General features: G+C 41.3%; 1 protein-coding gene and 1 non-coding gene across 2 annotated transcripts in view; both read left to right on the top strand.

Annotated features, from left to right (window-relative positions):
* The window catches only part of Ptcd3 (pentatricopeptide repeat domain 3), a 32048-nt gene extending 6705 nt beyond the window's left edge, over positions 1-25343 (top strand). Inside the window, exons 4-24 of the mRNA XM_048352556.1 lie at positions 396-441; positions 2738-2806; positions 3388-3492; positions 5212-5335; positions 8730-8845; positions 11994-12064; positions 12960-13047; positions 13549-13609; positions 14098-14183; positions 15185-15329; positions 15810-15860; positions 16515-16604; positions 17089-17117; positions 17905-18011; positions 19714-19792; positions 19891-19981; positions 21407-21492; positions 22312-22460; positions 24007-24048; positions 24657-24815; positions 25125-25343. Coding sequence (XP_048208513.1) covers positions 396-441; positions 2738-2806; positions 3388-3492; positions 5212-5335; positions 8730-8845; positions 11994-12064; positions 12960-13047; positions 13549-13609; positions 14098-14183; positions 15185-15329; positions 15810-15860; positions 16515-16604; positions 17089-17117; positions 17905-18011; positions 19714-19792; positions 19891-19981; positions 21407-21492; positions 22312-22460; positions 24007-24048; positions 24657-24815; positions 25125-25215 — 1885 coding nt within the window. The 3' untranslated portion in view covers positions 25216-25343. The remainder of the gene's footprint in view (positions 1-395; positions 442-2737; positions 2807-3387; positions 3493-5211; positions 5336-8729; positions 8846-11993; positions 12065-12959; positions 13048-13548; positions 13610-14097; positions 14184-15184; positions 15330-15809; positions 15861-16514; positions 16605-17088; positions 17118-17904; positions 18012-19713; positions 19793-19890; positions 19982-21406; positions 21493-22311; positions 22461-24006; positions 24049-24656; positions 24816-25124) is intronic.
* LOC125356962 lies at positions 23498-23634 on the top strand. Its single transcript, XR_007211999.1, has one exon. It is a non-coding gene; the product is annotated as a small nucleolar RNA SNORD94 (small nucleolar RNA).
* Positions 25344-26628: the final 1285 nt, after the last annotated feature.

The raw sequence follows: 26628 nt of genomic DNA, 5'->3' as shown, positions 1-26628 counted from the left end.
CAGCTTTCTCATTTTTCTAATTTGTTCTAGTGATCTTAGGAAAGAAGTCCTGGCTATATGTGAGACCTAAATTGTATTATTGACTGAGAGTAGAATCACTGGTTCATGTGAGTGTTAAGAACCTTGATGAGAGCCCGTCCTTTTTATTTTTTGGTTCTGATAGTAGCTTGGGTTTGAACTCAGTACCTGGGTACTGCCCCTTAGGTTTTTTTGCTCAAAGCTGGTGCTATGCCACTTGAACCACACCTCTGCTTCTAGCTTTTTGTTGAATTATTACAAATAAATGCCTCATGGACTTTCCTGTTGAACTTGGGTTCTCAGACTTTAGCCTTCTGAGTAGCTACAATTATAGGTATGAGGCACCAGTACTGGCTAACTTGTCATTTTATTCTTAGGGATAAAGTGGCCGTTCTTCAGGCACTTGCATCTACAGTAAACAGGGTAAGTAAGATGGTTAAAACCTTGACTTAGCTCATTGAGGTTTATCTGTACATGTCGTGTTTATATACCATATTAATTTTTTTTTTGTTTTTTGTTTCGCTTTTAGCCAGTCCTGGGGCTTGAACTCATCACTGTCCCTGGCTCTTTTTGCTCAAGGCTAGCACTCTACCACTTGAACCACAGCACCACTTCTGGCCTTTTCTGTATATGTGGTGCTGAGAAATCGAACCTAGGGCTTTATGTATCCAAGGCAAGCACTCTACCAATAGGCCATATTTCCAGCCTCATATTAATGTTTTTCAAAAGCTTAATAAAACTCAGGTTTCTGAGTTTTCATTTGGTAACCATAATAGGTGATCTTTGAACTGATTTTGAGAAATAATGTACTTGGCATTTGTCATGCTGGAAATAATGCTGTGATTAAGAATGTGAACCCTGCCAGATGTGGTTTCATAGCTGAATAATATAAGCAAATTACTTATCTCTTGATGTTTGTTTCCCTGTCTAAATTGATCACTGAACTTCATTGTTATTGTGAGAATTAAGTAACTACCACAAAAGAAATACTGAATATATTTTATTATTCTACGGCTATCCTGTTTGTATTTGTCAGTTGCTCTGTTGACATGAAAGAATAGAGTATTGGGCTGAGAGTCTCGCTCTAATGGTAGAGTGCCTGCTCAGGCAGGAATTGTCTTAGGCGTCTTTCTGTCTTGTTTTACATTAGTAAAATCATGGTTTTTCTTACAAAAGGTGTGTGGGACCCCTAACTTTCCCTAATAAAACTATATAGAATATATTCAGTTCTTCCAGCAGCAAGTAATCAACACATGTGAAAAGGCTACCAAGAAGGCTTAGTACTTATTACTAGGCATACTATGGCTAACATACCAAGTTCCACACATACAGAAGGAAAGTAATTGAAAATAAACAGCTTATGCCCAGTGAGCCTTGCTAAGTAGGTCTGGGAATGTTGAGAAAATTCACAGAATCCAAGGTCCTGAATACCACCTATGGACCATCTTTAGAAACAGGCCTTTTGACAGATAGTGCTTTCATGATTGCTAATTTTCTATCTAGTGTCCACATTCCAAACTCTTGTGTCAGTACTATCACTTACCCACGTGTATGTTTGAGTGCTATGAGAAGAGCCTCGCTGATGGCATGGGGTTGTGAGAATGGCTGAGAAAGCTAGAGGGAGAAACTGCTTCAGAAAGCTTTTCCTTTAGAGCGGCAGGGAATCTCTGGGCTCAGGTGACTCCAAGTTAGTAAGACAAGGCATCAAGAGCCCAGTCAAGAGGTTTAAAATATGGGGTAAGGGTTTGCTATTTACAAGGGCAAGAGGATGAGGTGGGGGACTGAGGAGGATAGAGTAAATAATCCTAAATCAGTTCTCAATGGCCATTCTGTGCAGAGGATCTAATGTAGAGAGTTTAAAATTGCAGAAGTCTTAGGGGACTTAAGCTATGGGGATTTAAGCCATTACTTGCTTTAAAGTTTTTTGTTATTTTGCCAGTCCTGGGGCTTGAACCACAGTCTAGGTGCTGTCCCTTAGCACTTTTGCTCAAGGCAAGCACTTTACCACTTGAGTCACAGCTCCACTTCTGGCTTTTTTTGGTAGTTAGAGACAAGAGTAACAGGTTTTCCTGCCCAGACTGGCTTTGTACTACAGTCCTCAAATCTCAGCCTCCAGAGTGGTTTTAGGATTAAAGGTGTGAGCCACTGGTGCCCAGTTCTTGCTTAAAGTTTTTTTTTTTGGCCAGTCCTGGGGCTTGGACTCAGGGCCTGAGCACTGTCCCTGGCTTCTTTTTGCTCAAGGCTAGCACTCTGCCACTTGAGCCACAGCGCCACTTCTGGCCATTTTCTGTATATGTGGTGCTGGGGAATTGAACCCAGGGCCTCATGTATACGAGGCAAGCACTCTTGCCACTACTAGGCCATATCCCTAGCCCCTTGCTTTAAGTTTTACGTAACTGTAGACCAGGATTATTGAGTTGATAGTACAGTGTAGATATTAATATGTTTTTTCTCTCTATAGATATGTATAATCTGTACATACTTTTATGTTTACATTACATGCAAGAATATTATATGCATGTATCTAGAAAATCTGACACTCCATCTCAGATGGTCCAAGTAAGTATACCAGGCATGTGCAAGAAAACAGAGCAAGAGCACAAGTTCAAGCCCCAGTACTGACATAGAAACAAAACAAAAATCAGTTTACAAAATTTAAGTACCTAACTAAAATTCACAAGGTTTTATTAGATCTCAAAAGATGTCTGTTTCTCTACAGGACCCCACAGCTACCCCTTATGTATTTCATGATGACCCTTACCTTATACCCACGTCCACGGTGGAATCTGTGAGTATTTCCACGTAACATTTCTAGCACCTCTTTTTCTTTATTTTTATTCTTATTAGATAGTGTATAAGGGAGCATAGGTAACTGTTTAAATCTTTGAAAAATGTATAGTTAGTGATTAACTACCAGACTGTAAACCATTATGTTTTTAAAAATTTTTTTAGATGTTGTCTCTGGGGAAGGTTTTAGTTTTAACTTAATATTAGGGCTTTTTAGCATCAGAACAAACTAGTTCCGTTTAACTGTTGTTTTATATACTTTGAGATCTATATAAAATGTGGCCTGAAATTGTATCACATTCAGTAGAAGAGTTGGATATGTAAAGTACTATCATTTAATTTGTTTCTTTGAATTCAGGCTGGCTCTGAATTCAATCCTCCTGCCTCACCCTCCCAGTGGCTAGGATTATAGATGTGTACCACCATGCCTGGTCACCTAATTTGATTTCTTATTGGGGTTTCATGTATTGTTGCATTCTTTTTTGCAAGAAGAGAGTTTTTTCTGGGGATGTATAACTGTAAACTTGCTCCAGTCTAAATTACATGTAATGCTAATTTATATGTCTTGCTTTTTTCACATAGCGTTCATTTTTATTGTCAAGGAAGTCTGGAGAGACTGCCGCAAAGTTTATTATTAATTCATACCCTAAGTTTTTTCAGAAGGACATAGCTGAACCTCATATACCGGTAAGGAGAGGGAGTTGTGTTTCTCACATAACTTAAATCATACTTCCTTGGCTAATATTTACCGTTTGAGTGCCCTCAGTATTCAAATGAAAAGCCTTTACTAATCTTGATAAGCTCTTTTGCCGGGATTTGCTCATATTTCCCTGTTTGGCCCCGGGGTGTCATGCTACATTCTTCATCTTTATGACTATTCCTCTCATCTCATTAGCTCTCTGTCCCCAACCAGTGGTGTCTCAGGTTTCTGTGTTCGTTGTCTCTTTTTATTGTCTATTGTCTGTTTCAATGACCCTTATATTCTATTTAGCATTCTGTATATCCAGGTCAGATACCCTCTGCTTTGACAGTATAGATGATACCTTTGTCTACCTCTTTATTTTCAGTCCTGTAATGCCCTATAGTACCTGGCGACTATTTACTGAGTACTGTGTATTCCATAAGTGTGGGGATCAAAACAGATAACATGTGCATAACCCCCCACCCCCTCAACTGTATGAGCAGAAATACTAACCTCAGCTCTCATGTGTTTTGCTCCAGGGGCACGATTGCTTGCGAGCTTTTAAGTCATTTCTCTGGTCTGGCATTTTGCTGGTTGATTGTTAGACCCTCTCAGACTTTTCTGCCCAGGCTAGATTTGAAGGTTCACTATCACTGGAAACCTTTCAAAGGTTTCTCCATGGTGGGCAGCACAATTTCACATTGTATTTTCATGGTTTCTTTTTCTTTTTTTTCGCCAGTCCTGGGGCTTAGACTCAGGGCCTGAGCACTGTCCCTGGCTTCTTCTTGCTCAAGGCTAGCACTCTGCCACTTCAGCCACAGCGCCACTTCTGGCTGTTTTCTGTATATGTGGTGCTGGGGAGTTTGAACCCAGGGCTTCATGTATGTGAGGCAAGCACTCTTGCCACTAGGCCATATCCCCAACCCCATGGTTTCTTTTTCTTTTGGTGATGAAGGTGAAGCCCAGGGCTGTATGGAAGCTCTCCACCTGTAAAGATTCATTTGAGCCTATTTTCTCCACTAGACTTCCCAGTCTAGTACTTTGAATGCAGAAAATGTCTCTTTCTTCTTTTCTTTTCTTTGTCTTAATCCTTAGTTCCTATTGTACTGCCTTGGGTGAAATATCTATGTCAAAATGTATTTGAATAAATTAGTGAAGGGTTAAACCCAGCATCCTGTGGTGGAACTGAATGTTTAGAAGAAAGGCAACATCAAAGATGAAAGACTTTGGGTGCATTCTGACACCCTTGGTCAAGATTGGGGATAAGAAGGAAGAAAAAAATTTATATAGTCATGAAGTTGGGACCATCTGATATATATTGGGTATTTATATTTGAGACTTGTAAATTCTTAAGGTTGGAGATGCCCAAACAACCTTGTTTCAGACTAAAGTTTATTACTTAGTCTTTATTTTTTCCTAGTTAGATTACGTACTAAAACATTTATGTCAAAGTACTAAATATCTGGTGCATGAAACATGAATGAGCAGAAAAGGTTGGGGTTTTTTTGTCAGTAACGGGGCTTGAACTGGGCGTCTAGATGCAGCCCTGAGCTCTTTTGCTCAAGGCTAGCACTCCACCGCTTTGAGCCACAGTTCCACTTCCTAGAGCAGTAAAATTTTATCTTGATATATTGATGCTAAAACCCCTGTCTTACAAAACTGGCTTATCATCTCTGTCAGATCATCTCTTATTTATGTTAACTTAAGCCAATTTGTTTTTCTAGTGTTTAATGCCTGAGTACTTAGAACCTCAGATTGAAGGCATAAGTGAAGATGCCCTGAAGGAACGAATCAAACTCAAAAAAGTTAAAGCTTCTGTGGACCTGTTTGATCAGCTCTCACAAGCAGGTGATTCATTTCAACTCAAGTCCCTCTAGGAACATATGAGGGCACTTACATAATCCAGATAGTATTGAGTAAAAGTTACCAGTAGTGTGCTATATATACTGTTTGATAGCTGTATTGCTTCTGTTTTTGTGTTTTTTGTTTTTTTGTTTTTTGTTTTTTTTTTGGCCAGTCCTGGGCCTTGGACTCAGGGCCTGAGCACTGTCCCTGGCTTCTTCCTGCTCAAGGCTAGCACTCTGCCACTTGAGCCACAGCGCCGCTTCTGGCCGTTTTCTGTATATGTGGTGCTGGGGAATCGAACCTAGGGCCTCGTGTATCCGAGGCAGGCACTCTTGCCACTAGGCTATATCCCCAGCCCTTTTTTTTTTTTTGCTCAAGGCTAGCACTCTGCCACTTGAGCCACAGCGCCACTTCTGGCCATTTTCTGTATATGTGGTGCTGGGGAATCGAACCCAGACCATCAATAAAGTGGGATCTGGGGTGTTGATTTTGGTATCGCTTTGACACTAATTGTTCTATGACCTTGAAAATGACACTTTCTCAGAGCCTCTAGAAGTTTTTGGAATCCAAGATGTTCACTGGTTTAAGATAAAGATGTACTAAATGTGGAAGAGAAGAAAACTGGATCTGGACACAATAAACACATAAGGTTGTGTTGAGAATTTTAGTTTGCAGCCTACTATCACATTAGATGTACAGCTGAATGATGACAACACATTATGAATTTGTGAGGCTCTTCTATCTGCTTATTGAATTTGAACAACACCTGATATATGTGAGCATTCAAATTTTTAGTGCTGCTTGTCTTTTTCTAGTTTTACCTATAAGTACAGGTGCAAGCAGTTATTCAGAAGCATAGCTCAGTAACACTTAGTACCAATACACTAGGGGAGGAAATTATAGAAAAAATTATTACCACGCACCTAGTAAGCACTAATTGTTCTTCTGCTAAGCATTTCACATCTTTAATTCTACACTTTATCAGTTAGTGTGCCTTAGTTAAGGCAACTTTATACGGTTGTTTTAGGGATCCGCTTTTTCCAGAGTCATACTACTCTGAGATGTAAGGCCTAGTTTGTTTCTCTCCCTTCCCTCCCTTCCTCGCTCCCTCCCTTCCCTCCTTCCCTCCTTCCTTCTGTCTTGTGCAAACACTAGAACTTGAACTCAGAGCCTGTCTTTTTCATTCAAGGCTAATATTCTACCACTTGAGCCATACCTCCAGTTCTGGCTTTTTTGGTGGTAGAGAGGGGTTTCTCATGCACTTCTCTGCTCTGCTGTGTAGAACAGGCATGAACCACCTGCACCCAGTGTCGTTTGTGTTCTTTATGGCTTAGGTCTTCACTTTCCTGTATTTCCTCTTCTCTGCTTAAATTTTCCTGAAGGGCATTTTTTCTTGATACATTTTTTTAACATTGTTATTTTTTATTGTTATTGTAAAGGTGATATACACAGGGGTTATGATTACATAAGTCAGATAATGAATACACTTCCTGGACAGTGTCAGTTGATGTACTTTATATAGAAAGATACAGTTGGGCTGGGCGTGAGTGGCTCACACCTGTGATCCTAGCTGCTCAGGAGGCTGAAATCTGAGGATCAGAGTTCAAAGCCAGCCCAGGCAGGAAAGTCCTTGAGATTCTTATCTCCATTTAATCACAGAAAAAACTGAAAGTGGCACTGTAGCTCATATGGTAGAGTGCTAACTTTGAGCTGAAGAGCTCAGGGACAGTGCCCAGGCCTAGAGTTCAAGCCCTATGACCAACAAAAAAAAAAGAAGACATAGTTGGTAGTGCTTCATTTGTGAGCAAAAAAAAAAAGAGCATGAGGCCCTGAGATCAATCCTTGAAATACACACACACAGAAACTAGATTTGATATGAAAGATAGATTGATTTTCTTTAAAAATAGTAAATTATAGCTCATGCTTTTCTTTCCTTCCTGTCTCTCTTTTTTTGTTTTGTTTTTTGCCAGTCCTAGGGCTTGAACTCAGGGCGTGAACACTGTCCCTGGCTTCTTTTTTGCTCAAGGCTAGCAATCTACCACTTGAGCCACAGTGCCACTTCCAGCTTTTTCTATATATGTGGTGCTGAGGAATCGAACCCAGGGCTTCATGTATACCAGGCGAGCACTTTACTACTAGGCCATATTCCCAGGCCCCGTTTCTCTATTTTTAACAATTGCTAAGAAGGACCGTGAGGTTTTGGACAATGGGGTCTATAAATTTACTTTCAAAAGTCTACTATAGGCCAGGCACTGGTGGCTCATGCCTGTAATCTTAGCTATTCGGGAGTCCGAGATCTGAGGATTGCAGTTCAAAGCAACCCAGGCCAGAAAATTCTGGGTCTCTTATGTACAATTAACCACAAAAAGCCGGAAGCAGAGCTGTGGCTCAATTGATAGAGCACTAGTCTTAAGCAAAGGAGCTCAGGAACAGTGACCAGCCCCCAAGTTCAAGCCCAAGTACTGGCACACATACAAGAAAAAAAATGTCTTACTATAGACAGGCAATTATGCTAGTATTTCTAGGCAAGTTTTTAGTAAGGGTCTCCATCTATTCAAATTTGTTCAAGTGGATCTGAGCCAGGGTAAATAAGTAGTTACAGTTTGAAGACTATTCATTTTATAGATACCAGTTACAACCATAGATAGTTTCTGTAAGACTGTTGACAGGGGTAAGATTGATTGAATGCACTGTAAGCATGGGTGGAAATTTGACAATGAAATCCCATCTGTATAACTAGTGTAAGCTAATTTTAAAAAATAAACTGCATAAATTTAATGGGCACAGATTCACATTTTATCTTTGTCAAATTATACAAATGAAACTTTTCACTCTATTTAAGTTGTTAAGTGAAGAAGGCCAGACAACCTTGTTTCAGACAAGGGAAGCTACTGTTTGTCCTGTGCCCCCCCCCCCTTAAAATTAATTGATAGAGTAGTAGGTGATACTAAGTATGTAGCCCAAAAAAGCCACTGCTAGTGGAAAAGCGATAGATTTCCCACAACTATTCATTCTTTGATAAAGTGGTAGATGATAGTATATAACCAGGAAAACTACTGCTAGTGGGAAAAGTGAGTCATTTTAATCTAATAAGGTTGTTTTGGTGCCTACCCTGGAGCTTGAGCTCGGGCCTGGTCGCTATCCCAGAGCTTCAGACTAGTCCTCTACCATTTCAGTCACACCTCCTTTTTTTTTTTTTTTTGAGGTGGTTTGGCAGTTTAATGGAGATAAGAGTCTCTTAAACTTTCCTACCCAGGGTGGCTTTTGAACCACCATCCTCATATCTCAACCTCCTGAGTAGCTAGGATTACAGGTGTGAGCCACCAATGCCTGGCCTAAAAAGATTTTGTTTTTAGGTATTTGAAGGTTTCTTTCTCTTTTTCTCTTCTATCTGTAGGAACCACTGTCTCCCTTGAAACAACTAATAGTCTCTTGGATTTATTGTGTTACTATGGTGACCGTGAACCTCCAAGTGATTATCATTTTCAACAACCTCAGCAGTCAGAAGACTTGGTAATAACTTTTGGCATTGACTTTCTTTGTTGTTGTTTTTAAGTTACTTTATTTATGTAACTTGCCTTCTCTAAATACGATGGTTTCTTGTGCCATGTGTCAAAGGTACAGGAATCTCTTCCTGTACCTTTTAGTTTTTTATTTCTGGTCCTAGCATTTGAACCCAGGACCTCATTCTCTTTTTTTTTTTTTTTTTTTTTTTTTTGGCCAGTCCTGGAGCTTGGACTCAGGGCCTGAGCACTGTCCCTGGCTTCTTTTTGCTCAAGGTTAGCACTCTGCCACTTGAGCCACAGTGCCACCTCTGGCCGTTTTCTATATATGTGCTGGGGATTCGAACCCAGGGCTTCATGTATAGGAGGCAAGCACTCTTGCCATTAGGCCATATTCCCAGCCCCGGGACCTCATTTTTGCTTCCTTGCTTGGCTATATTTTACCACCTGAGCCATGCCTCCATTTTAGTTTTTTGCGAGTTATTTTGGAGATGGACTTTTCTGCTCATGCTGGCTTAGTCCTCCGCTCAGCCTCCTGAGTAGCTGGGTGTACAGGATGGGTGTACAGGTGTAAGCCACTAACACCTGGCTTGGAAGAGACTTCTAAAGAATTGTTTTAATGTTAGTTCCCTTAGAATTTTTATTTTTGTTTTATTGATTGATTGGTTAATCGTTAGTGCCGGTTCTGGGGCATGAACTCAGGGTCCGGGCATTGTCTCTGAGCTCAAGGCTAGTGCTCAACCACTTGAGCCAGAGCTCCACTTCTGACTTTTCAGTGGTTAATTGTAGATGAGTGTCTTATGAATTTTTCTGGCTTTTTTTTTTTTTTTTTTTGCCAGGCCTTGGACTCAGGGCCTGAGCACTGTCCCTGGCTTCTTTTTGCTCAAGGCTAGCACTCTGCCACTTGAGCCACAGCGCCGCTTCTGGCCGTTTTCTGTATATGTGGTGCTGGGGAATCGAACCTAGGGCCTCGTGTATCCGAGGCAGGCACTCTTGCCACTAGGCCATATCCCCAGCCCCAATTTTTCTGGCTTTGAATCTTGCTCCTCAGATCTCAGCCTCTGAATAACTAGGATTACAGACGTGAGCCACCAGTGCACAACTCCTATTTTGTCCTCACCTAATCCATATTGTTAGCCCTTCTATCATTCAAATGACAATGTGATGTAAAATGGTCCGGAAAATCTCCATTTCCATGACCCTCTCAGAAATGCATGCTTGTAGGGCAGGGGAGCCAGGCCAGAGGTCCAGCAAACAGTACTGTGCCACAGGCTGCCTGCAGGTGGGGTCATAGCCTGTCTCTCAAACCCACTATTTTCACTTCAAGTAAATTACAAGGAATCATTTGGATCAGGTGAACAGAAATATATGTGCCATTTTCCACAAATATTTGCTTTTATACCAATAATTGCAAATAAAAAAATCTGGATGTCCAATATGGTAAGAGTGTTGACTAGCCATTGAGAGTGATGGTATAAGTATACAAAGTAAATGCTTGTAAGTGTCATGAAAGTGCATCAACATAAAGGTTGAACATCCCTGACCTGAAATCTCTAACCCAAATATTTGTAGCCATATAGTGTGGAATTGGAACTTTTTATTTTATTTATTTTTTTTTTTTTTTGCCAGTCCTGAGTCATGAACTCAGGGCCTGAGCACTGTCCCTGGCTTCTTCATTTTGCTCAAGGCTAGCATTCTACCATTTGAGCCACAGTGCCACTTCTGGCCATTTTCTATATGTGTTGTGCTCGAGAATCGAACTCAGGGCTTCATGTATACGAGGCAAGCTCTCTTGCCACTAGGCCATATTCCCAGCTGGAATTGGAACTTTTTGACCACCATTATATGGAAAATTCCTTGTTGTGCCCAAATCGGGCATATTAAAACTACTTACAAAATTACCTTAGTATTATATATCTAAAGTGTATATGACCATAGTTGAATTTCATGGTCAGACTTGAATCATATTCCCATGACATCTCATATGTATATTTGTGTTTTATTAAAAATCCAAAATCTGAACACTTTTTCAGGCATATTGAGTAAGGGCTTCTCAGCCTATTTTTATTCTTTTCATAATTTTTTTTCATATGCATAAGAAAAAAATTGAGTTTAGCATGTTTTTCTAGTTGATATAAAATTATGAGGATTTTGCTTCCTAATTTTTCTCCACCAAATGTGGATTACTATAGAGTAATGACTTAAGCCTTCCAAAGTGCGTAGGCAGTGAATCCTTCAGAGAATATTAGGAAGCCCTTGGCTGGCTGTTCTGTCACCTAGCCTGAGCTCCCAAGACAGCAGGCTATAGAGCCTGCATTGTTCTCTGTGATGCCAGCCAAACAATGTCAGCTTCGCACAGGATTTGGCTTGTGTATAGAAAGGACAAGATTTAGTCTTTTAAAATTATCCTAGCAGGGCTGGGCATGTCACTTAGCAGTAGAGAGCTTGGCTAGCATGCATGAAGCTCTGGGTTCAATTGCCCAGCACCACGTACACAGAAAAAGCCGGAAGTGGTGCTATGGCTCAAGAGGTAGTATCTAGCTTTGAGCAAAAGGAAGCCAGGGAGAGTGAGTTCAAGCCCCAAGACTGGCAAAAAAAAAAAGGAAGAAAAAATTACCCTGCCTTGTTTTGTTGTTGGACCTTGATTTATATGTCAGTTTCTCTTGCTTTTACTATTAAGTATGAACCGATGCTACTTTAAAAAAAATTTTTTTTTGTACAAGGGGAGTTTCATACATTGAAACAGTGTATTCTCATCAGTCTTACCCCTCCATTTTCTTATCTCATTCACTTTTAATATAATTTTGACATGACATGAATTATACTAATATATGAATGAAGCTATGTGTAGCCCCTGGAGAAGCAGGCTGTGCAGTTTTGGGGTGTTTTTTGTTTGTTTTGTTTTTTTGACACCTTCTTCTTGGCAAGCCATACACAGCATTGGGCTTCATCTTGTCTCAAGACAAAAGACATATCTGATTTTCCTCTGAATTCACCAAGAATTCATTCAAGAAACTGGGGGTGTAAACATTTTCCTGCGTTTCTTTTTGCTTTCTGCTAGATCTGAATTGTTCTGAATTCCCATTTCCTTTCATATTATCAATAGTATAATGGGCATTGCATTGTCTTTTAATTTGTCTTGGTATGATACATTCCAGGAAGAGGCCACAGAGGAAAATAATGGAAAAGCTAACGCAAAGGCTGGTCGTCCGGCTGGAGTTATGTGGAAGTATGTTATAATTAACACCTTATATAATTTTTTCATGGTATGTGGAGAATGTATTTTTCCATTACCCCCAGGAAAAGATGTAGTCCTGTAATACTCTGAAATACAATTTGTTTTTACAATTTTTTTTCATATCATTGAGACCTTTCTTTGCTTTTTCTTTAACTTCTGAATGATCTTAATGTGGAATTCAGGCTATCCTCAAATCCTCTACCACCCTCCAAGAGCTGGGATTATAGGTCTGTGCCAGTATATCTAATTTAAGCTTTTTTTTCTAAGTTATTCCAACTAGCAGGTTAAGAATCTGTTTAAGAGTTGGGATTTGTTTTTGTTTAGTTTTATGTTTTTCCATTTAACTTGGTGTACACTTGATGTGGTATGGTTCCTTTGGTATTTTCATCATTAGTGTTACCTTAGAAATTTCCCTAATTCTGGTCTTTTTATTTGATTTTATTTCTGTGCCAGTTCTGGAGCTTGAACTCAGGACCTGGGCATTGTCCCTGAGCTTCTTTTGCTCAAGGCTAGTGCTCTACCACTTGAGCCACAGCTCCACTTCTGGCTTTTTGGTAACTTATTGGCAATCAGAGTCTCCATAGACTTTCTTGCCTGGGCTGGCTTTGAACCACGATCCTCAGATCTGAGTCTCCTGAGTAGCTAGGACTATAGGGGTGAGCCACCACTGCCTGGCCACATTTCCTTTTGATTCTGCTTATAGCCCCTGTGTAATGTTCTGAACAACTTAAGGTTTTGGGGCCTCGCTTTTTTCCCCGTTTTCAAGATGATAATAACTTTAGGTTATATCCAGCCAAGTGCTTATCACATTGCCTAGAATGTGTTGTCAGTAAATAGTGTCAAGTTACTACAAGTTTTCCTGGTTAACACGCAATGTTTTATCTAGACCAAAAAACAATGCTGAAAGAATCTTTGACCTAATGCCAGAGAAGAATGCACATTCTTACTGTACAATGATCCAAGGAATGGTGAAGGTACATTCATTTATCTTCATTTTTAAGTCCACTAACTTGAAGTTTCTCAACCTCAGCTTCCGTTTCCCTTGCTGAAATGCTTGGGCCTGGAAATGGTATTTTAAATGTAAAATATGTAGGATTTGCAGTCTCTGTACAAATATTAAGAGATATTTGGGCTATGGAATTAAGTCTATAAATAGAACTTATTTAAATAGGTATAACAAGATAGTTTTTGAAGCATCTGTCAAGCAATCCAGGCTGGACTCAGATTTGACCTTTCTGTCTTGGTCTTCTGGACTCCTGCCCCTCCTCTACTTGTCACATGAAAATGCCTCCAGGCATTGCCCAGTACCCCTGGGTAGAAAACCATTGCACTAGAATATCCATATCCACTTCATGAGAATGAGAGCCTGGTCTGTGTTGTTCACTACCACATTCCCAACCCTAGAACAGTAGATGTGCAGGTACTTCTGTGGTGAATAAATTTGATGATGTTGCCCTTTTCTTTTGCCTCTTTAGCACCGAGCTTGTGCACAGGCATTAAACTTGTACACTGAGTTATTGAACAACAGACTTAGTGGTGAGTTTGGGAACTCCCCTATATCCTTTTTATTTATTTATTTTTCATATTTGTTTGTTGATTGGTCCTGGGGTTTGAACTCGATGTGAGTGCTATCCCTGAGCCTCTAGTGTTCTACCACTTGAGCCACAGCACCACTGTCAGCTTTTTCTGAGCACTTTTATTGAAGATATGAGTGTAGATGACTTTACTTCCTGGGCTGGCTTCAAACCCTGATCCTCCAATCTCAGCCTCCTGAGTTTCTATGATTACAGGCGTGAGCCACTGGCATTTGGCCCCTCTGTTCTTTTTTCTCCCAAGAACCTGTGTGAAATCATTGGATCTTGGCTCTGTCATTTGGCCCAAGTTTTGACTTCTATAACATTGGAGATCCAGTTTTATGGACATGTGGTGATTAGCCAAGAAGTATATAAGTTTGACCATTTTGTCTTCTTGGCTGTTTAAAGGCAAATCTTCAACCCTATTGTTAAAGCAGCTTTCTTTTACAGCTGATGTATATACCTTCAATGCATTGATTAAAGCAACAGCACTAATGAGTAATGTGAAGTTTGAGCAAAAATGGAAGAATATACAGGTAAGGATAAACCTCAGTTTGTCTTCTTTACTAGAGTTAAGGCATTATCTACTAAAAAGATTTAAGATGAATAAAGCATTCATTTGAGCACATACTTGTTAGCCACTGCTCACAGATCCAGTTGCCTGTTTACTGCTTTTCCATACCAATCCTGTAAGTTAGGTAGCTGTCTGACACGCAAGAACCAGAAAGGATCAGACAGGTGGATCTTAGATATCTAAGAGCTGGGAATCTCAGTTGTGGAAATGAGAGTGGTGAAAGTGGTAGAGTGCCTATGTATAGGAAGCTCTAGGTCTTCAGTTCCACTCCCTGTATACCCCCTCCTAAAAAAAAAGCACAGGGGCTGGGGATATGGCCTAGTGGCAAGAGTGCTTGCCTCGTATACATGAGGCCCTGGGTTCGATTCCCCAGAACCACATATACAGAAAATGGCCAGAAGTGGCGCTGTGGCTCAAGTGGCAGAGTGCTAGCCTCGAGCAAGAAGAAGCCAGGGACAGTGCTCAGGCCCTGAGTCCAAGGCCCAGGACTGGCAAAAAAAAAAAAAAAAAAGCACAAAAGATAAGAGTGTTGATCTTTCTCCTAATTAGCAACAAACTCTTAAATTGAGGCTATAATTATTAACCTTCAACAAGCCACAGGGCTGGGAATATGGCCTAGTGGTAAAGTGCTTGCCTTGCACACATGAAGCCCTGGGTTCAATTCCTCACCATCACATATATAGAAAAAGCCAGAAGTGGCGCTGCTAGCCTTGAGCAAAAAGAAGCCAGGGCTTGAGCGGGAAGAAGCCAGGGACAGTGCTCAGACCCTGAGTCCAAGGCCCAGGACTGGCCAAAAAAAAAAAAAAAAAGAAGAAGCCAGGGACATTGCTCAAGCCCTGAGTTCAAGCCCCAGGACTGGCAATAAAACAAAACCAAACAAACAACTATTGCCAGAAAGTCAGTGTTCAACTTTTGTATAATTAGTAAGTAATCCAAGAATAAACAATATCCTGCTTTGGCTAGGAGCTGCTGAAACATATGGTTGCACAGAAGGTGAAACCAAATCTTCAGACTTTTAATACCATTCTGAAATGTCTTCGTGGATTTTATTCACATGGAAAATTTCCAGCTTTACAAACTTTACGTGAAATGAAAGCCATCGGAATAGGTAATGATACATGCAGACTAAGCCTGCTGCTGGCAGTGGTTTCACGGTGAGAGGCCTAAAAAGATTTGCATTGGGGATTTCATTCCCCGTGGATACCAAGGGGAAACTAGTGGGGATGCCTGTATCATCTTCATGTTCTTTATAGCAACTTACAGTGTTGCTTTAGTATTTTAATTTTAATAGATCTCAAGTTACATGATTTTCTTATAAACAAAATTAGCTACTTGAACTCAAATATGTTGTATTGTGTTGTATATTTTTCAGTATTTAGTTTATTACAAGTTGCTTGGTAATGGATTTCTTTCATTATGCATTGGTTTTCTCCATGGAATATATTAATAATAAGCATTGGATTAAATGCTGTTGTTTGCCTGATACTACTATTCCTTAAATACTAGTGCTTTGGCAAACTGCATTTTGTTTACACAGCTGTGATTTACTATATTCTTTATTTTTTTTCTTTTCACCTGGTAATTTGAGAACCTTCACTTGCAACATACCACCATATTATTCGGGTGTTTTATCAACCTGGTATGTATAATATTTCACTAATTTGTGTAAGAAATAGTGTCCTTTGGGTTTGTGCCATTAAGTATTGAGATTTGTCTTCTCTGCATACAAATTAATAGAAAATTTACTCTGCTTGTAATTTGTTTGAGGTAGATCTTATAGTGTAATCCAGGCTGGCCTGGAACTCAACTCTTGATCCTTCTACCTTTATTGCCTGACTACTGGCATTGTAAGCGTGCTTGACCAATGTAGTTTAAAAAGAACTGCCCCCATTTCATTGTGTACGTCCCTCTTTTCAGCATTCCCATTCGATCATACTGAAAAGGAACACAACTGATTATTAACAAATAACGTGCTTCTGTTTCAAAGTGTGTTCATTTGGTAAGAGTAAATGAGTATGGTGTAAGCACTGGCTATTTTCTTGCCACTTTTCTGAAAAGACTTAAGAAGAAGAGAATAGTAAATAGGACACGTAGACAGAGGCTTCTGGTTCTTCCAGAGCTCATAGACACACAGTGTGAAGGTACAAGGATTCTTTCAGCTCTGGGCCAGGCCTTAGGTCCAGAATGGAGCCAGAAGATGGGAGTGCCCCTGAACTAGGTGCTGTGGGTTTCATTTTAGTACTGGAGAGTGTAGACTCCTGATAAAAACAAAGCCATTCGTTCTGCTCTGCAGCAAACTCTTCACAAGAACCATCCCTCATTATCTACAGTATAATGAAAGAATTGGTGGGGAAAAAATTTCACCCAAAGGATCTAGATGATGGTATGTACAGAAATTGCTTACCTTTTCCCCTGTAGACTTGTCTTGTTTTTGCCCAAGTGGCAGCCTAGCCTATGTTGGGGACAGGATTTAGCTTGCATGTGAACTGTCTTGGTTTGGTTGGGTTTTCAGTGATATTGGTATTTGAACTGAGGCCTTGTGCTTGCTAGGCAGGCACTCTTCCACTAACACTTTTGGCCTTTTTTGGTGAAGGTTATTTTTTGAGGTAGGGACTCATCCAGTTTGGCATGGACTATAGTCCTGTTTGGGCTTCCCTGTGTCACCAGAATGGTGTGTGTGCCACTGTCCCAATGTATTCCTGCACTGGCCTTAAATCACCATCCCCTAATCTCTGCTAAAACCAAATAGGGTTTCAGGCTTGAGCTACTTTGTCACCTATCTGTTGGCAAAATTTTTATGTATATTTCTGATGTGAAAATACATTTCATCTATACCAACTAAAGCTCTTGTGAACTTTGATTTTCAGATAAGTTTTTTCAGTCTGCCATGAATGTTGTAAGTACTAATTTTTGTTTAACTTCATTTTCTCTACTTTAAAGGTTATTTTCCTTTTCTTAATTTTATCTGTAATTGGGAGCTGTGATTCTTTTGTTTCCTCCTGTGTTCATGTTTTTGTTTCTTTTTTTCTTGATAATACATAGTTTTAGATCACATAATAACTCTACCCTTTGTTTATCATATTTTTGCCCTTTTTTTGGAAAATTTTAGCAATGGGAATCCTGTTTTGCCTTTTCCGTGCCTCTAGACAAATACGCTTTCAGAAGATTTTGTATTTATCCTATTAGCTACCTTTTCAAATTGATAAGCCTTTTGATTTTTCTGTTTATCACGCTGATCATTGGGGAAATTTCACAGGATTTCTGCCTGAGTACAAACTGCCCCGCTTCCTAAGGAGAGCTGTCCTCTGGCTGTGCACGGACGCGCTCAGCCATGCCTCTGCAGTGGGTATCTGCTGACAGCAAGCACTCAGCGTCCCATGAGAAGGAAGAGCCATAGCAATTCTTTGGGTGGCTTTTGCTAATACAGCGATACTGGGCAGAGCATTCTGTGTCTTTTCTGGTATTTGTTTCTAAAGGTGCAATTTTTAAATCAAAAGAGCTTTGTTGTAGATTTACAAAAGTTGGGTCTGTAATTCCTCCCTTGAATTCCTTTTATTCACTATCAGCCAATAAATTGAATAGGCATAAGCATTTATAGAAGAAAGTATTTAATATTTTTTTCTGTATTAAGTCACAGCTTTGCTTATAAGAATGTCAGAGTAATACTACTTGCAAATTTTCAGTGCTCTTCTCTCCGAGATCTAGAACTTGCTTACCAAGTACATGACCTTTTAAATACGGGAGATAACCAGAAATTCATTGGAGCTGATTTTCATCGTAATTTCTACTAGTGAGTATACTGGCAATGTGTCTTTATTTCTTGTTTTAATTAGTGGGCTCCCAGATGGGAGGATCTTAGTGATGCTGTGTAGCTCCCTTCTGGTGTTAGGGGAATATTCCTGTACTTAGTAGTCCATACTAACTGAAAGCTTAGAAAACAAAGCTAGCAATAAAATTGCCGGATTTGGTGATCTCCTTATGTTCTTTTTACTTTGTAACATTTAGGTTCAACATATCTATTTTTAAATTGTAACAAGATGTACTGGTCCATTCCATAATGATTTTTTTCCCAATCTTCTGTGCTTGGGTGTTGTCCCTGAGCTCTTCAGCCCAAGTGCTCTACCACTTGAGCCACAGCACCACTTCAAGTTTTCTGGTAGTTAATTAAGAGATAAGAGTCTCACAGACTTTCCCGCCCTGGCTGCTTTTTTTTGGGGGGTGGGGGGCAGTCCTAGGGCTTGAACCACTAGAGCCACAGCGCCATATCTGGCTTTTTTATATATATATATGTGGTATTGAGGAATCAAACCCAGGGCTTCGTGTATATGAGGCAAGCACTCTGCCACCAGTCCATATTCCCAGTGCTTTGAACCACGATCCTCAGATCTCAGCCTCCTGAATAGCTAGGATTATAGGCACTGGTGCCCGGCTTTTGCTGGTTAGTTTTAAGATGGGATCTTGCTTCCTGCCCAGGTGTTCATCTGGACCAGGTCCCACCTATCTTAGCTTTATATTCCTGCTCAGATGACAAGGTCCATCTTCCTTCTGTCAAGATAGCGTCTCAGGCATCTGCCAAGGCTGGTCTGGAACCATGATTCTTGCCATTTTGGTCTCTAAGTAGTTTAGGATAACATGTGCATGCCACTGCTCCAAGGTATGAGTTAAGAAGGGAGTCTCGAATTTTGCTGCCCAACTGGCCTTGAACTGTGAACTGTGATCCTCACTTCCCAAGTAACTAGAATTCCCAGCTTCCCAAGTAACTAGAATTGCAGATGGGTTTCTGGCAACTGCTTGCACTGCATTCTTTTTTTTTTTTTTTTTTTGCCAGTCCTGGGCCTTGGACTCAGGGCCTAAGCACTGTCCCTGGCTTTCTTTTTGCTCAAGGCTAGCACTCTGCCACTTGAGCCACAGCGCCCCTTCTGGCCATTTTCTGTATACGTGGTGCTGGGGAATCGAACCTAGGGCTTCATGTATGGGACGCAAGCTCTCTTGCCACTAGGCCATATCCCCAGCCCCAAAGAGTGAATTTTTTATTTATTTTTTTTTTTGGCCAGTCCTGGGGCTTGGACTCAGGGCCTGAGCACTGTCCCTGGCTTCTTTTTGCTCAAGGCTAGCACTCTACCACTTGAGCCACAGTGCCACTTCTGGCCATTTTCTGTATATGTGGTGCTGGGGAATCGAACCCAGGGCCTCATGTATACGAGGCAAGCACTCTTGCCACTAGGCCATATCCCCAGCCCCTTGCACTGCATTCTTTTAATGTGAAAATAATCTGTAATTTTCTGTATCTAGTTGCCAGAATACTATAGGTGTTCTGAGAAGGCTATCAAAAGTGATAAATTGAGGGTCAAAGATGGCAGATTTTAAGATACTGGCCAATATTTCAATACTTTGCAGACAGCATTCTATAACTGTGATAAATTTTATTAATCATAACATTATTGTTAGATATGGAGATAGTAGACTAACCATGCTTTTTCTCTCCATCACAGTTCCAAGTTTCTCAGTTTGATTTGTCTCATGGAACAAATTGATGTCACTTTGAAGTGGTATAAGAACCTAGTACCTTCCGTAAGATGATTCATTACTTGTCATTTATCTTGATAGCTAAATTTGTAATTATTGCTCCTGGTGAATACTTACTATAACATTTGAATTTCACCCATCAGGTGTTCTTTCCCCACTCTCAAACCTTGATAGATCTTCTTCAAGCATTGGACGTGGCCAATCGGCTAGAAATGATCCCTCAGATTTGGAGAGGTCAGTATCAGTGTTGTGTCCAGGTTCCTGTATTGTGATTAACTACACTGGTGAGAACCTAAACTCCCATTTTTAACTGAAAGGAGCACATTAGTTGAGGTCTTCTTCAAGGCCATTGCTCATGTTGCATTTTGGGTGAGTAAACATTTGTTGAAACATGACATGAAAACAAGCTCATTAAGTGATATGATGTAAGGATGATTGTGTAGACTAAATCTGAATGTAGCTCTCTGACCTTAAAGCCTAGCTCTCTTCTGTCCCACGGTTGTTCATCACTGTGCTTCCCTAGTAGCTAGGGGCAGTGTTAGCTATTTCTTAGTGATAGCGTGAGTGTGGATTTGGGGAGGGGTCTGTTTATGTAAATTGGCTGCAAGATGAGATGTAGATACTCTATATGTCATACAGTATTTCACTAAATAACTGTATTAGCAAAAGTCAGTTTCTTTCTTCAATTTTCATGTCTGAAAAACTGAGACTGTTAAGGCCTACCTTGCTGTTTATTTCCCCAAGACTTGTCTAATGACGACGTAGAAGAGCTAAGCACTGATTTGGAGATAGATCAGACTATTGGCAATGCCTCCGTTCTTTCTTGTTCTTAAACTGTGAATCGCCCTGCTGGATTCTAGAATCCTAGAGTAAATGCCAACAATGTTTGACTGGTGCTGGTAATGGAACTTGAATTCAGGGCCTTACATTCTTGCTCAGGTTTTTTTGAGTCTTGTACTGCTTAAGTTATGTCTCCAGATCTGGCTTTTTACCAGTTAATTGGAGAGAGTGTCTCAGATTTGCTTGCCCCAGCTGGCTGGAACCTTAATCCTCAGATCTCAGTCTCCCAAGTAGGGATGTAAGCTACTGTTACTCTAAGTAGTGTACAGAGAGCTTCTAGTTGCATAAGTCAGATAAACAGTACGTTTCTTTTTTCTTTTTTTGCCCGTCCTGGGGTTTGCACTGTGGTCCCGGGCGCCATCCTTGAGCTTCATTCATTCAAGGCTAGCACGCTACTCCTTGAGCCACAGCGCCACTTCGGGCCTTTTCTGTGATTAATTGGAGATAAGAGGCTCACAGAGTTTCCTGCCCGAGCTGGCTTCCAACTGCAGCCTTCAGCTCTCAGCCTCCTACGCAGCTAGGGTTACAGGCATGAGAGCCACCGGTGGACAGCAAGAGTACATTTCTTTGGGAGCAAGCAATGTCACCCCCTTTCCTCACTCTCCCAGTTTTCCCTTCCCATCCCACCTGCAAGTGGAATAGCTCATTTCAACTGTGTCCAGTGAGCACCACTGGCTGCATTTGTTCAGCCTTTGTCCCTCCATTTCTGTGCCTCCTCTTTCTTGTTTTTGTTTTTCCCATAAAAAAAATAAGAGAGTAACAACCAACAGTGAGCTTTACATTTTGGTGATCAATGTTGCATTCCTTTGTCCTTTTAAGATAGTAAAGAATATGGCCACACTTTTCGCAATAACCTAAGGGAGGAACTCCTGATGCTCATGGCAAGGGATAAGCATCCACCACAGGTAGGAGCTTCAAACTCAGGCTTTATTACCATTAATAATAGATACGTTAACCAATGTGTCATTTGTTACTAATACCTATTTAAGGATAGTTCTCATTATGATACTTGGAAACATATGTTGCTCTTAAAAAAATAGCTTTTTCATTCCTCTAGCCCAAAACAAATAGGAAAATAGTTGTCAATCCTGACAATAAAGAGCAACCTACATTAAAAATTCCAGCTAGGGGGGCTGGGAATATGGCCTAGTGGCAAGAGTGCTTGCCTCATGTACATGAGGCTCTGGGTTCGATTCCTCAGCACCACATATACAGAAAATGGCCAGAAGTGGCGCTGTGGCTCAAGTGGCAGAGTGCTAGCCTTGAGCAAAAAGAAGCCAGGGACAGTGCTCAGGCCCTGAGTTCACGGCCTAGGACTGGCCAAAAAAATTCCAGCTAGGGCTGGGAATGTGGCTTAGCCGCCGTAGAGTGCTTGTCTAGCATGCATGAAGCCCTAGGTTTGATTCGTCAGCACTATGTAAACAGAAAAAGCTGGAAGTGGCACTGTGGCTCAAGTAGCAGAGTGCTAGCCTTGAGCAAAAGAAGCCAGGGACAGTGTCCAGGTCCTGAGTTCGAGCCCCAGGATTGGCCATAAATAAATAAATATATAGCTAAAATAAAACTTGCAATTGAAAGATATAAGTAATTATTTATTTCAAATCACGATCCTTTTGTTTTAATTACTTGTAAATCTATTTAATAGGTTGAGATGGTAGAATACATTGCTTGTGAATTTTAATGCTGGTGAGACCAACTGGGCAGTTCTGACTCTCAGGTCCTCTCAGCTTCAGATGGTGTTTGCCGACTGTGCTGCTGATGTCAAATCTACATATGAAAGCCAAGCAGCCAGACAGAGTGCTTACAATTGGCCAGCCAACTCTCTCAACTGTATAGCTCTCCTCTTCTTAAGAGCTGGGAGAACCCAGGAAGCCTGGTGAGTACACGGAGGCAAGTGTAAACCAGAAACATTTGTATTTGGTTCTAAAACATTTACCCAGTCCCTGGATGGAGGTGCTTTAGTTTGGCTGGATGAAGACATGATTTATCTAGAGCCAAACTAGAATGTATACTGAGGTTTCATGGGAACTTGGGAAAGAATGGATAAAAAGCAAACTTACATGTATAATACATTTAAGCAGAGAGTAAAGTTCAGATGAGCTGAAAGCAGAAAATTCTTTCCTTTGAATTTGTCACTTTTCTTTCGCTTTTTTTAAGTGGTACTGGGGTTTGAACTCAGTGCCTTCAGTTTGGTAGGCAGGCAGGTACTCTACTACTTGAGCCATACATGCTCCAAGCCCTCAGTTTCTGACTTGTGTTTTCAGTGTCTCTGGGCAAATAAGTCACTTCATTACTTAATGTGTACTAGCCAGGGTGGCCTTGGGTTCCCAGGCGCGTGTCAGGGTAATTCCGCTGGTTTCACCTGTCATTGTGGAGTGTTCCGCCGCCTCACGTAGCCTCACTTGTCAGTTTCTACAAGTGAACAAAGTGATCAAAGAAACTTTGAACAAAAGCTCTGATCATTTGTGTTATCTAAGTATCATTTTCAAGTGTTCCTCCCACCCACACCTGCCTAGCGTAAAATATGGGCTCTGAACTTAGGCTTCAGAAACATTTATTAAGCATGGCTTTGATAAGAATCCATTCTTGGTCGGAGCTGCCGTATTCTGGCTGTGCCTTTGTCAGCACATCATTCAGACCGCGTCCGTGTTTGTGATTTGGAAGCTTGTGCGTGTTCATTTGGAGAAATGAACAAGCAAAAATGACAATGGATAGTTATAGGAGAGCCAGAACTAGTTCTGCCATATTTTGTGTTGAACATAAGTGTGTATTTGAAAGGTAATGTTGAGGAGCTCCACGGCTTCATACCTACCACCTTTCTCTGTGCCCAGGAAAAGATGCCTAACTCGCGCGCGTTACCTTCTAGTGCTGTGCCAGTTAGGTCAGGCAGGTTGGCAGTCACTTGCTATGAACCAGGCTATGATGATTGGCGCAGGGGTACGGACCTCAGCTGAGCCATGGGAGCTGAGTGTGTGTGTTTCACCATTGTCCTGCACGTGGCAGGTTGGTGGTGTACACTTACACGAGAACGTTGCCTCAGTCTGAGCCTGTGCTTCACAACCCAGTTGACTGACCCAGGATGTTAGACGAGGCCGGCTAGGATAGAATTTAGGATCTCTGACCTCTGGAGTGTAGCGATCAGAACACCAGCAGTTCGCACAGCAGCTGTTTCTCAGGCTTTCTGTTAGCTGGTAATGTATGGATTCCTGTTCAAGTTGGTGAGGAGCGTGTGTAAGCCCCTGAACTGATGCCGATGCACACACAGGGCTGGGGGCAGAGGAACCAGCTGTTGTGTATCTTTAGGACCTTAAGCGTGTAGTTAGGAAGAAAAGGACTGTCCGAAAATCTTGGGGAGAATAGATTCATGTAATTGCCTTCTGTTTTTCTATTGTAATCACCTTTTCCTCTCTCCTCTTACACAGGAAAATGTTGGGACTTTTCAGAAAGCATAATAAAATCCCTGGGTAAGTTGAAACAGGCTTCTCTTGGTATAGGCTGGAAGTAACCACGTGGCTTTTGATTTACTGCGGGTTGGGATTTGATCATTTGCCTCAGCCGCACATCTGGACACCCTTTGGTTAGCAGTGTCCAGCCTCCAGGGCATTCTGAGGCAAACAGCTTTTTGTGCTCAGTGATTACAACAGATTTGGGGTATACTGAGTAGGTGGTCCTCATTACCTGTACTAAATGTTCATTGTCTCTCTCGAAACTTTAAATTTACACTTTATGTAACAACGTTGGAAGCTGCCATTCCAGATTTTATTAGTGAACTTACTTTGCCTTTTGTCTATAAACCATTAGTGGGGTACTTGGGATTTAACTCTAGGCTTTGCACTTCCTGGGCAAGTACTCTGCCACTTGGGCCACGCCCTGCCCTGCTTTTAGTTTGTTTCAGTTAGGGTCTTCCCTAACTGCTCCAGGGTAGCATGGAACCTTTACCCTCTTTTGTCCTCCTCTACCTCCTGAGTAGCTGGGGTTGCAAGTGTGTGCCACTCTGGATGGTAACCCAAGTCTTTGATTAAAGGGTAGGAAATTCTGTCGAGTCCTTTACACATTTTGCCTTGTTTTACAGAACTGAGTTGCTGAATGAGTTTATGGACACTGCGAAAGCATCTGAGAGTTGCGCTCAGGCCGTGGAGGTGGTGAAGCTGGCAAGTGCCTTGAGCTTGCCTGTGAGTAAAGCGCTCGCCCAGAGGCTAATGACGGACTTTGCAGTCAGCCCAGAGCAAAAGTAAGTGGAGCCGGAATCCTCACCGGGAAGGAACAAACCGTGTTTCACCTGTTGAGATGTTCACAGCTTTCTCCGGTATTTTGCTCTTCCAGGATATAGAAATGACTGTGTCATTGGTTATACAGTCAGGGAAGCCTTCCTTATGGATTGGAGCTGTTGGAACCTTTTCCTTTCTTCTTCAAGTTGAATGCTGACACAATATCTGTTTTCTGATTTCAGAACCACTGTGGTGATGTGGGTGAATGGCAGCCACTGAGCACCCCAACTCTGCTGAGCTGTAGTGTAACCCCCAGTGTCTTTTCCTTATAGGAGAGCCCTGGCCGACCTAAATGCACTCAGCAGTGACAGTGATGGGGACAGCAGCAGTGACAGCGACAGCGACAGCAGTGAAAGCAAATAAAAGGGAGTTGGTCTTGCTGTGACTGGCGGATACAAAGAAAATAAGAGCATGCAAATTTGGACCATTTATTACTGTGCAATGGATACAATTCTGACTGTAGATTACGTCATAAAAGTTCCTGAAACATCTATTAATAGTGCTCAAAGTTGATCATGTAAGCAATAGCACTGCAATTTTACACCCATAGCTCACACTCGAGGGCTCTTGGTCATCACACCCTGCAGCATTGCCATCGTCAGCATATGGGTGTTCTATAGCTTTTCTAGCTCCTGTGCTAGTCCTGCCATGACTGTAGACACAAGAATCTAAAGGATTGGAAATGTGACTTAGCGGTGGAGTGCTTGCCTAGCATACAGCAAACCTGGGTCCAAGTCCTCAGTACCACATAAACAGAAAAGGCCCAAAGTGGCACTGTGGCTCAAGTGGTAGAGTGCTAGCCTTGTGCAAAAGCAGCTAAGGGACAGGGCCAGACCCTGTTCAACCCCCGGGATTGCAAAAAGGAAAAAAAATTGCAGTTATATCATAATTGCTGTAAGAACAGTAACACTTCAGTTCTGATTGCACACACACATATATATATTTCAGAATTTTTTTAATGATGTGGACAAAAGTCGTAATGTAATTTTGTGATATCCATTTTGCATTTTTGTAACAAAATGTGTGCATGCGGACACACATGCCTAAGTGTAACAGATCATAACAAACTGAAATAAAACGAGACAATCTAGGCCTACTACAAAAGTGTTGCCCATGTAGTAGTGGTTCACACAGGTAATCCTAGCTACTCAGGAGACTTGAGTTCAAAGTCAACCCATGTAGGAAAGTCTGAGAATGATCTCCAATTAACTACCAAAAAAGGCCAGAAGTGGAGCTATGGCTTCAGTGTTGAGTGCTAACCTTGTACAAAAGCTCAGACTCGGAGTTCAAGCCCCAAAACTGACAACAAAAAAAGGGCTGCCCAACAGAACCTGCCCTGCTGCAAATTTCACTGAGGGTTTAGTACTGCTGGGGGTCATATCTTAACATTTTTCAGAGCTCAGCAAGATTGACTTTGAAAACTTACTATATTCCAAGAGGAGAAAGGTCAAGATAACTTACAAGCTGTACCAATGCGGTCTTTCCTACAATTGCCACTTTACTGGTTCCTGCCACTCAGCCTTTATCTATCAGCTAGCAAGCTAGAGGAAGTACATTTACTTCACATGAGTAAGCTGTAATGGCTATTGATTGGCCTCTCAAACTGAATGGAACCTGGACCCATGGAGTTCATAGTTCCAGTGACTGTTGAGCCCCATAGAGACAGACACACTTAAGCCTTTTATTTCCCTTCCATGTTAACTCAATCTGTTCTGCACTTAGTTCAGGCAGGTTTCTATAAAACTGACTGGAAAAGTCATTTAAGAATTGGACTGC

The sequence above is a fragment of the Perognathus longimembris genome, chromosome 8 (genome assembly GCF_023159225.1).
Source record: "Perognathus longimembris pacificus isolate PPM17 chromosome 8, ASM2315922v1, whole genome shotgun sequence".
Classification (NCBI taxonomy): Eukaryota; Metazoa; Chordata; class Mammalia; order Rodentia; family Heteromyidae; genus Perognathus; species Perognathus longimembris.
Note: the sequence above shows the minus strand (reverse complement) of the source record. Positions and strands in the feature narration are given on the sequence as shown.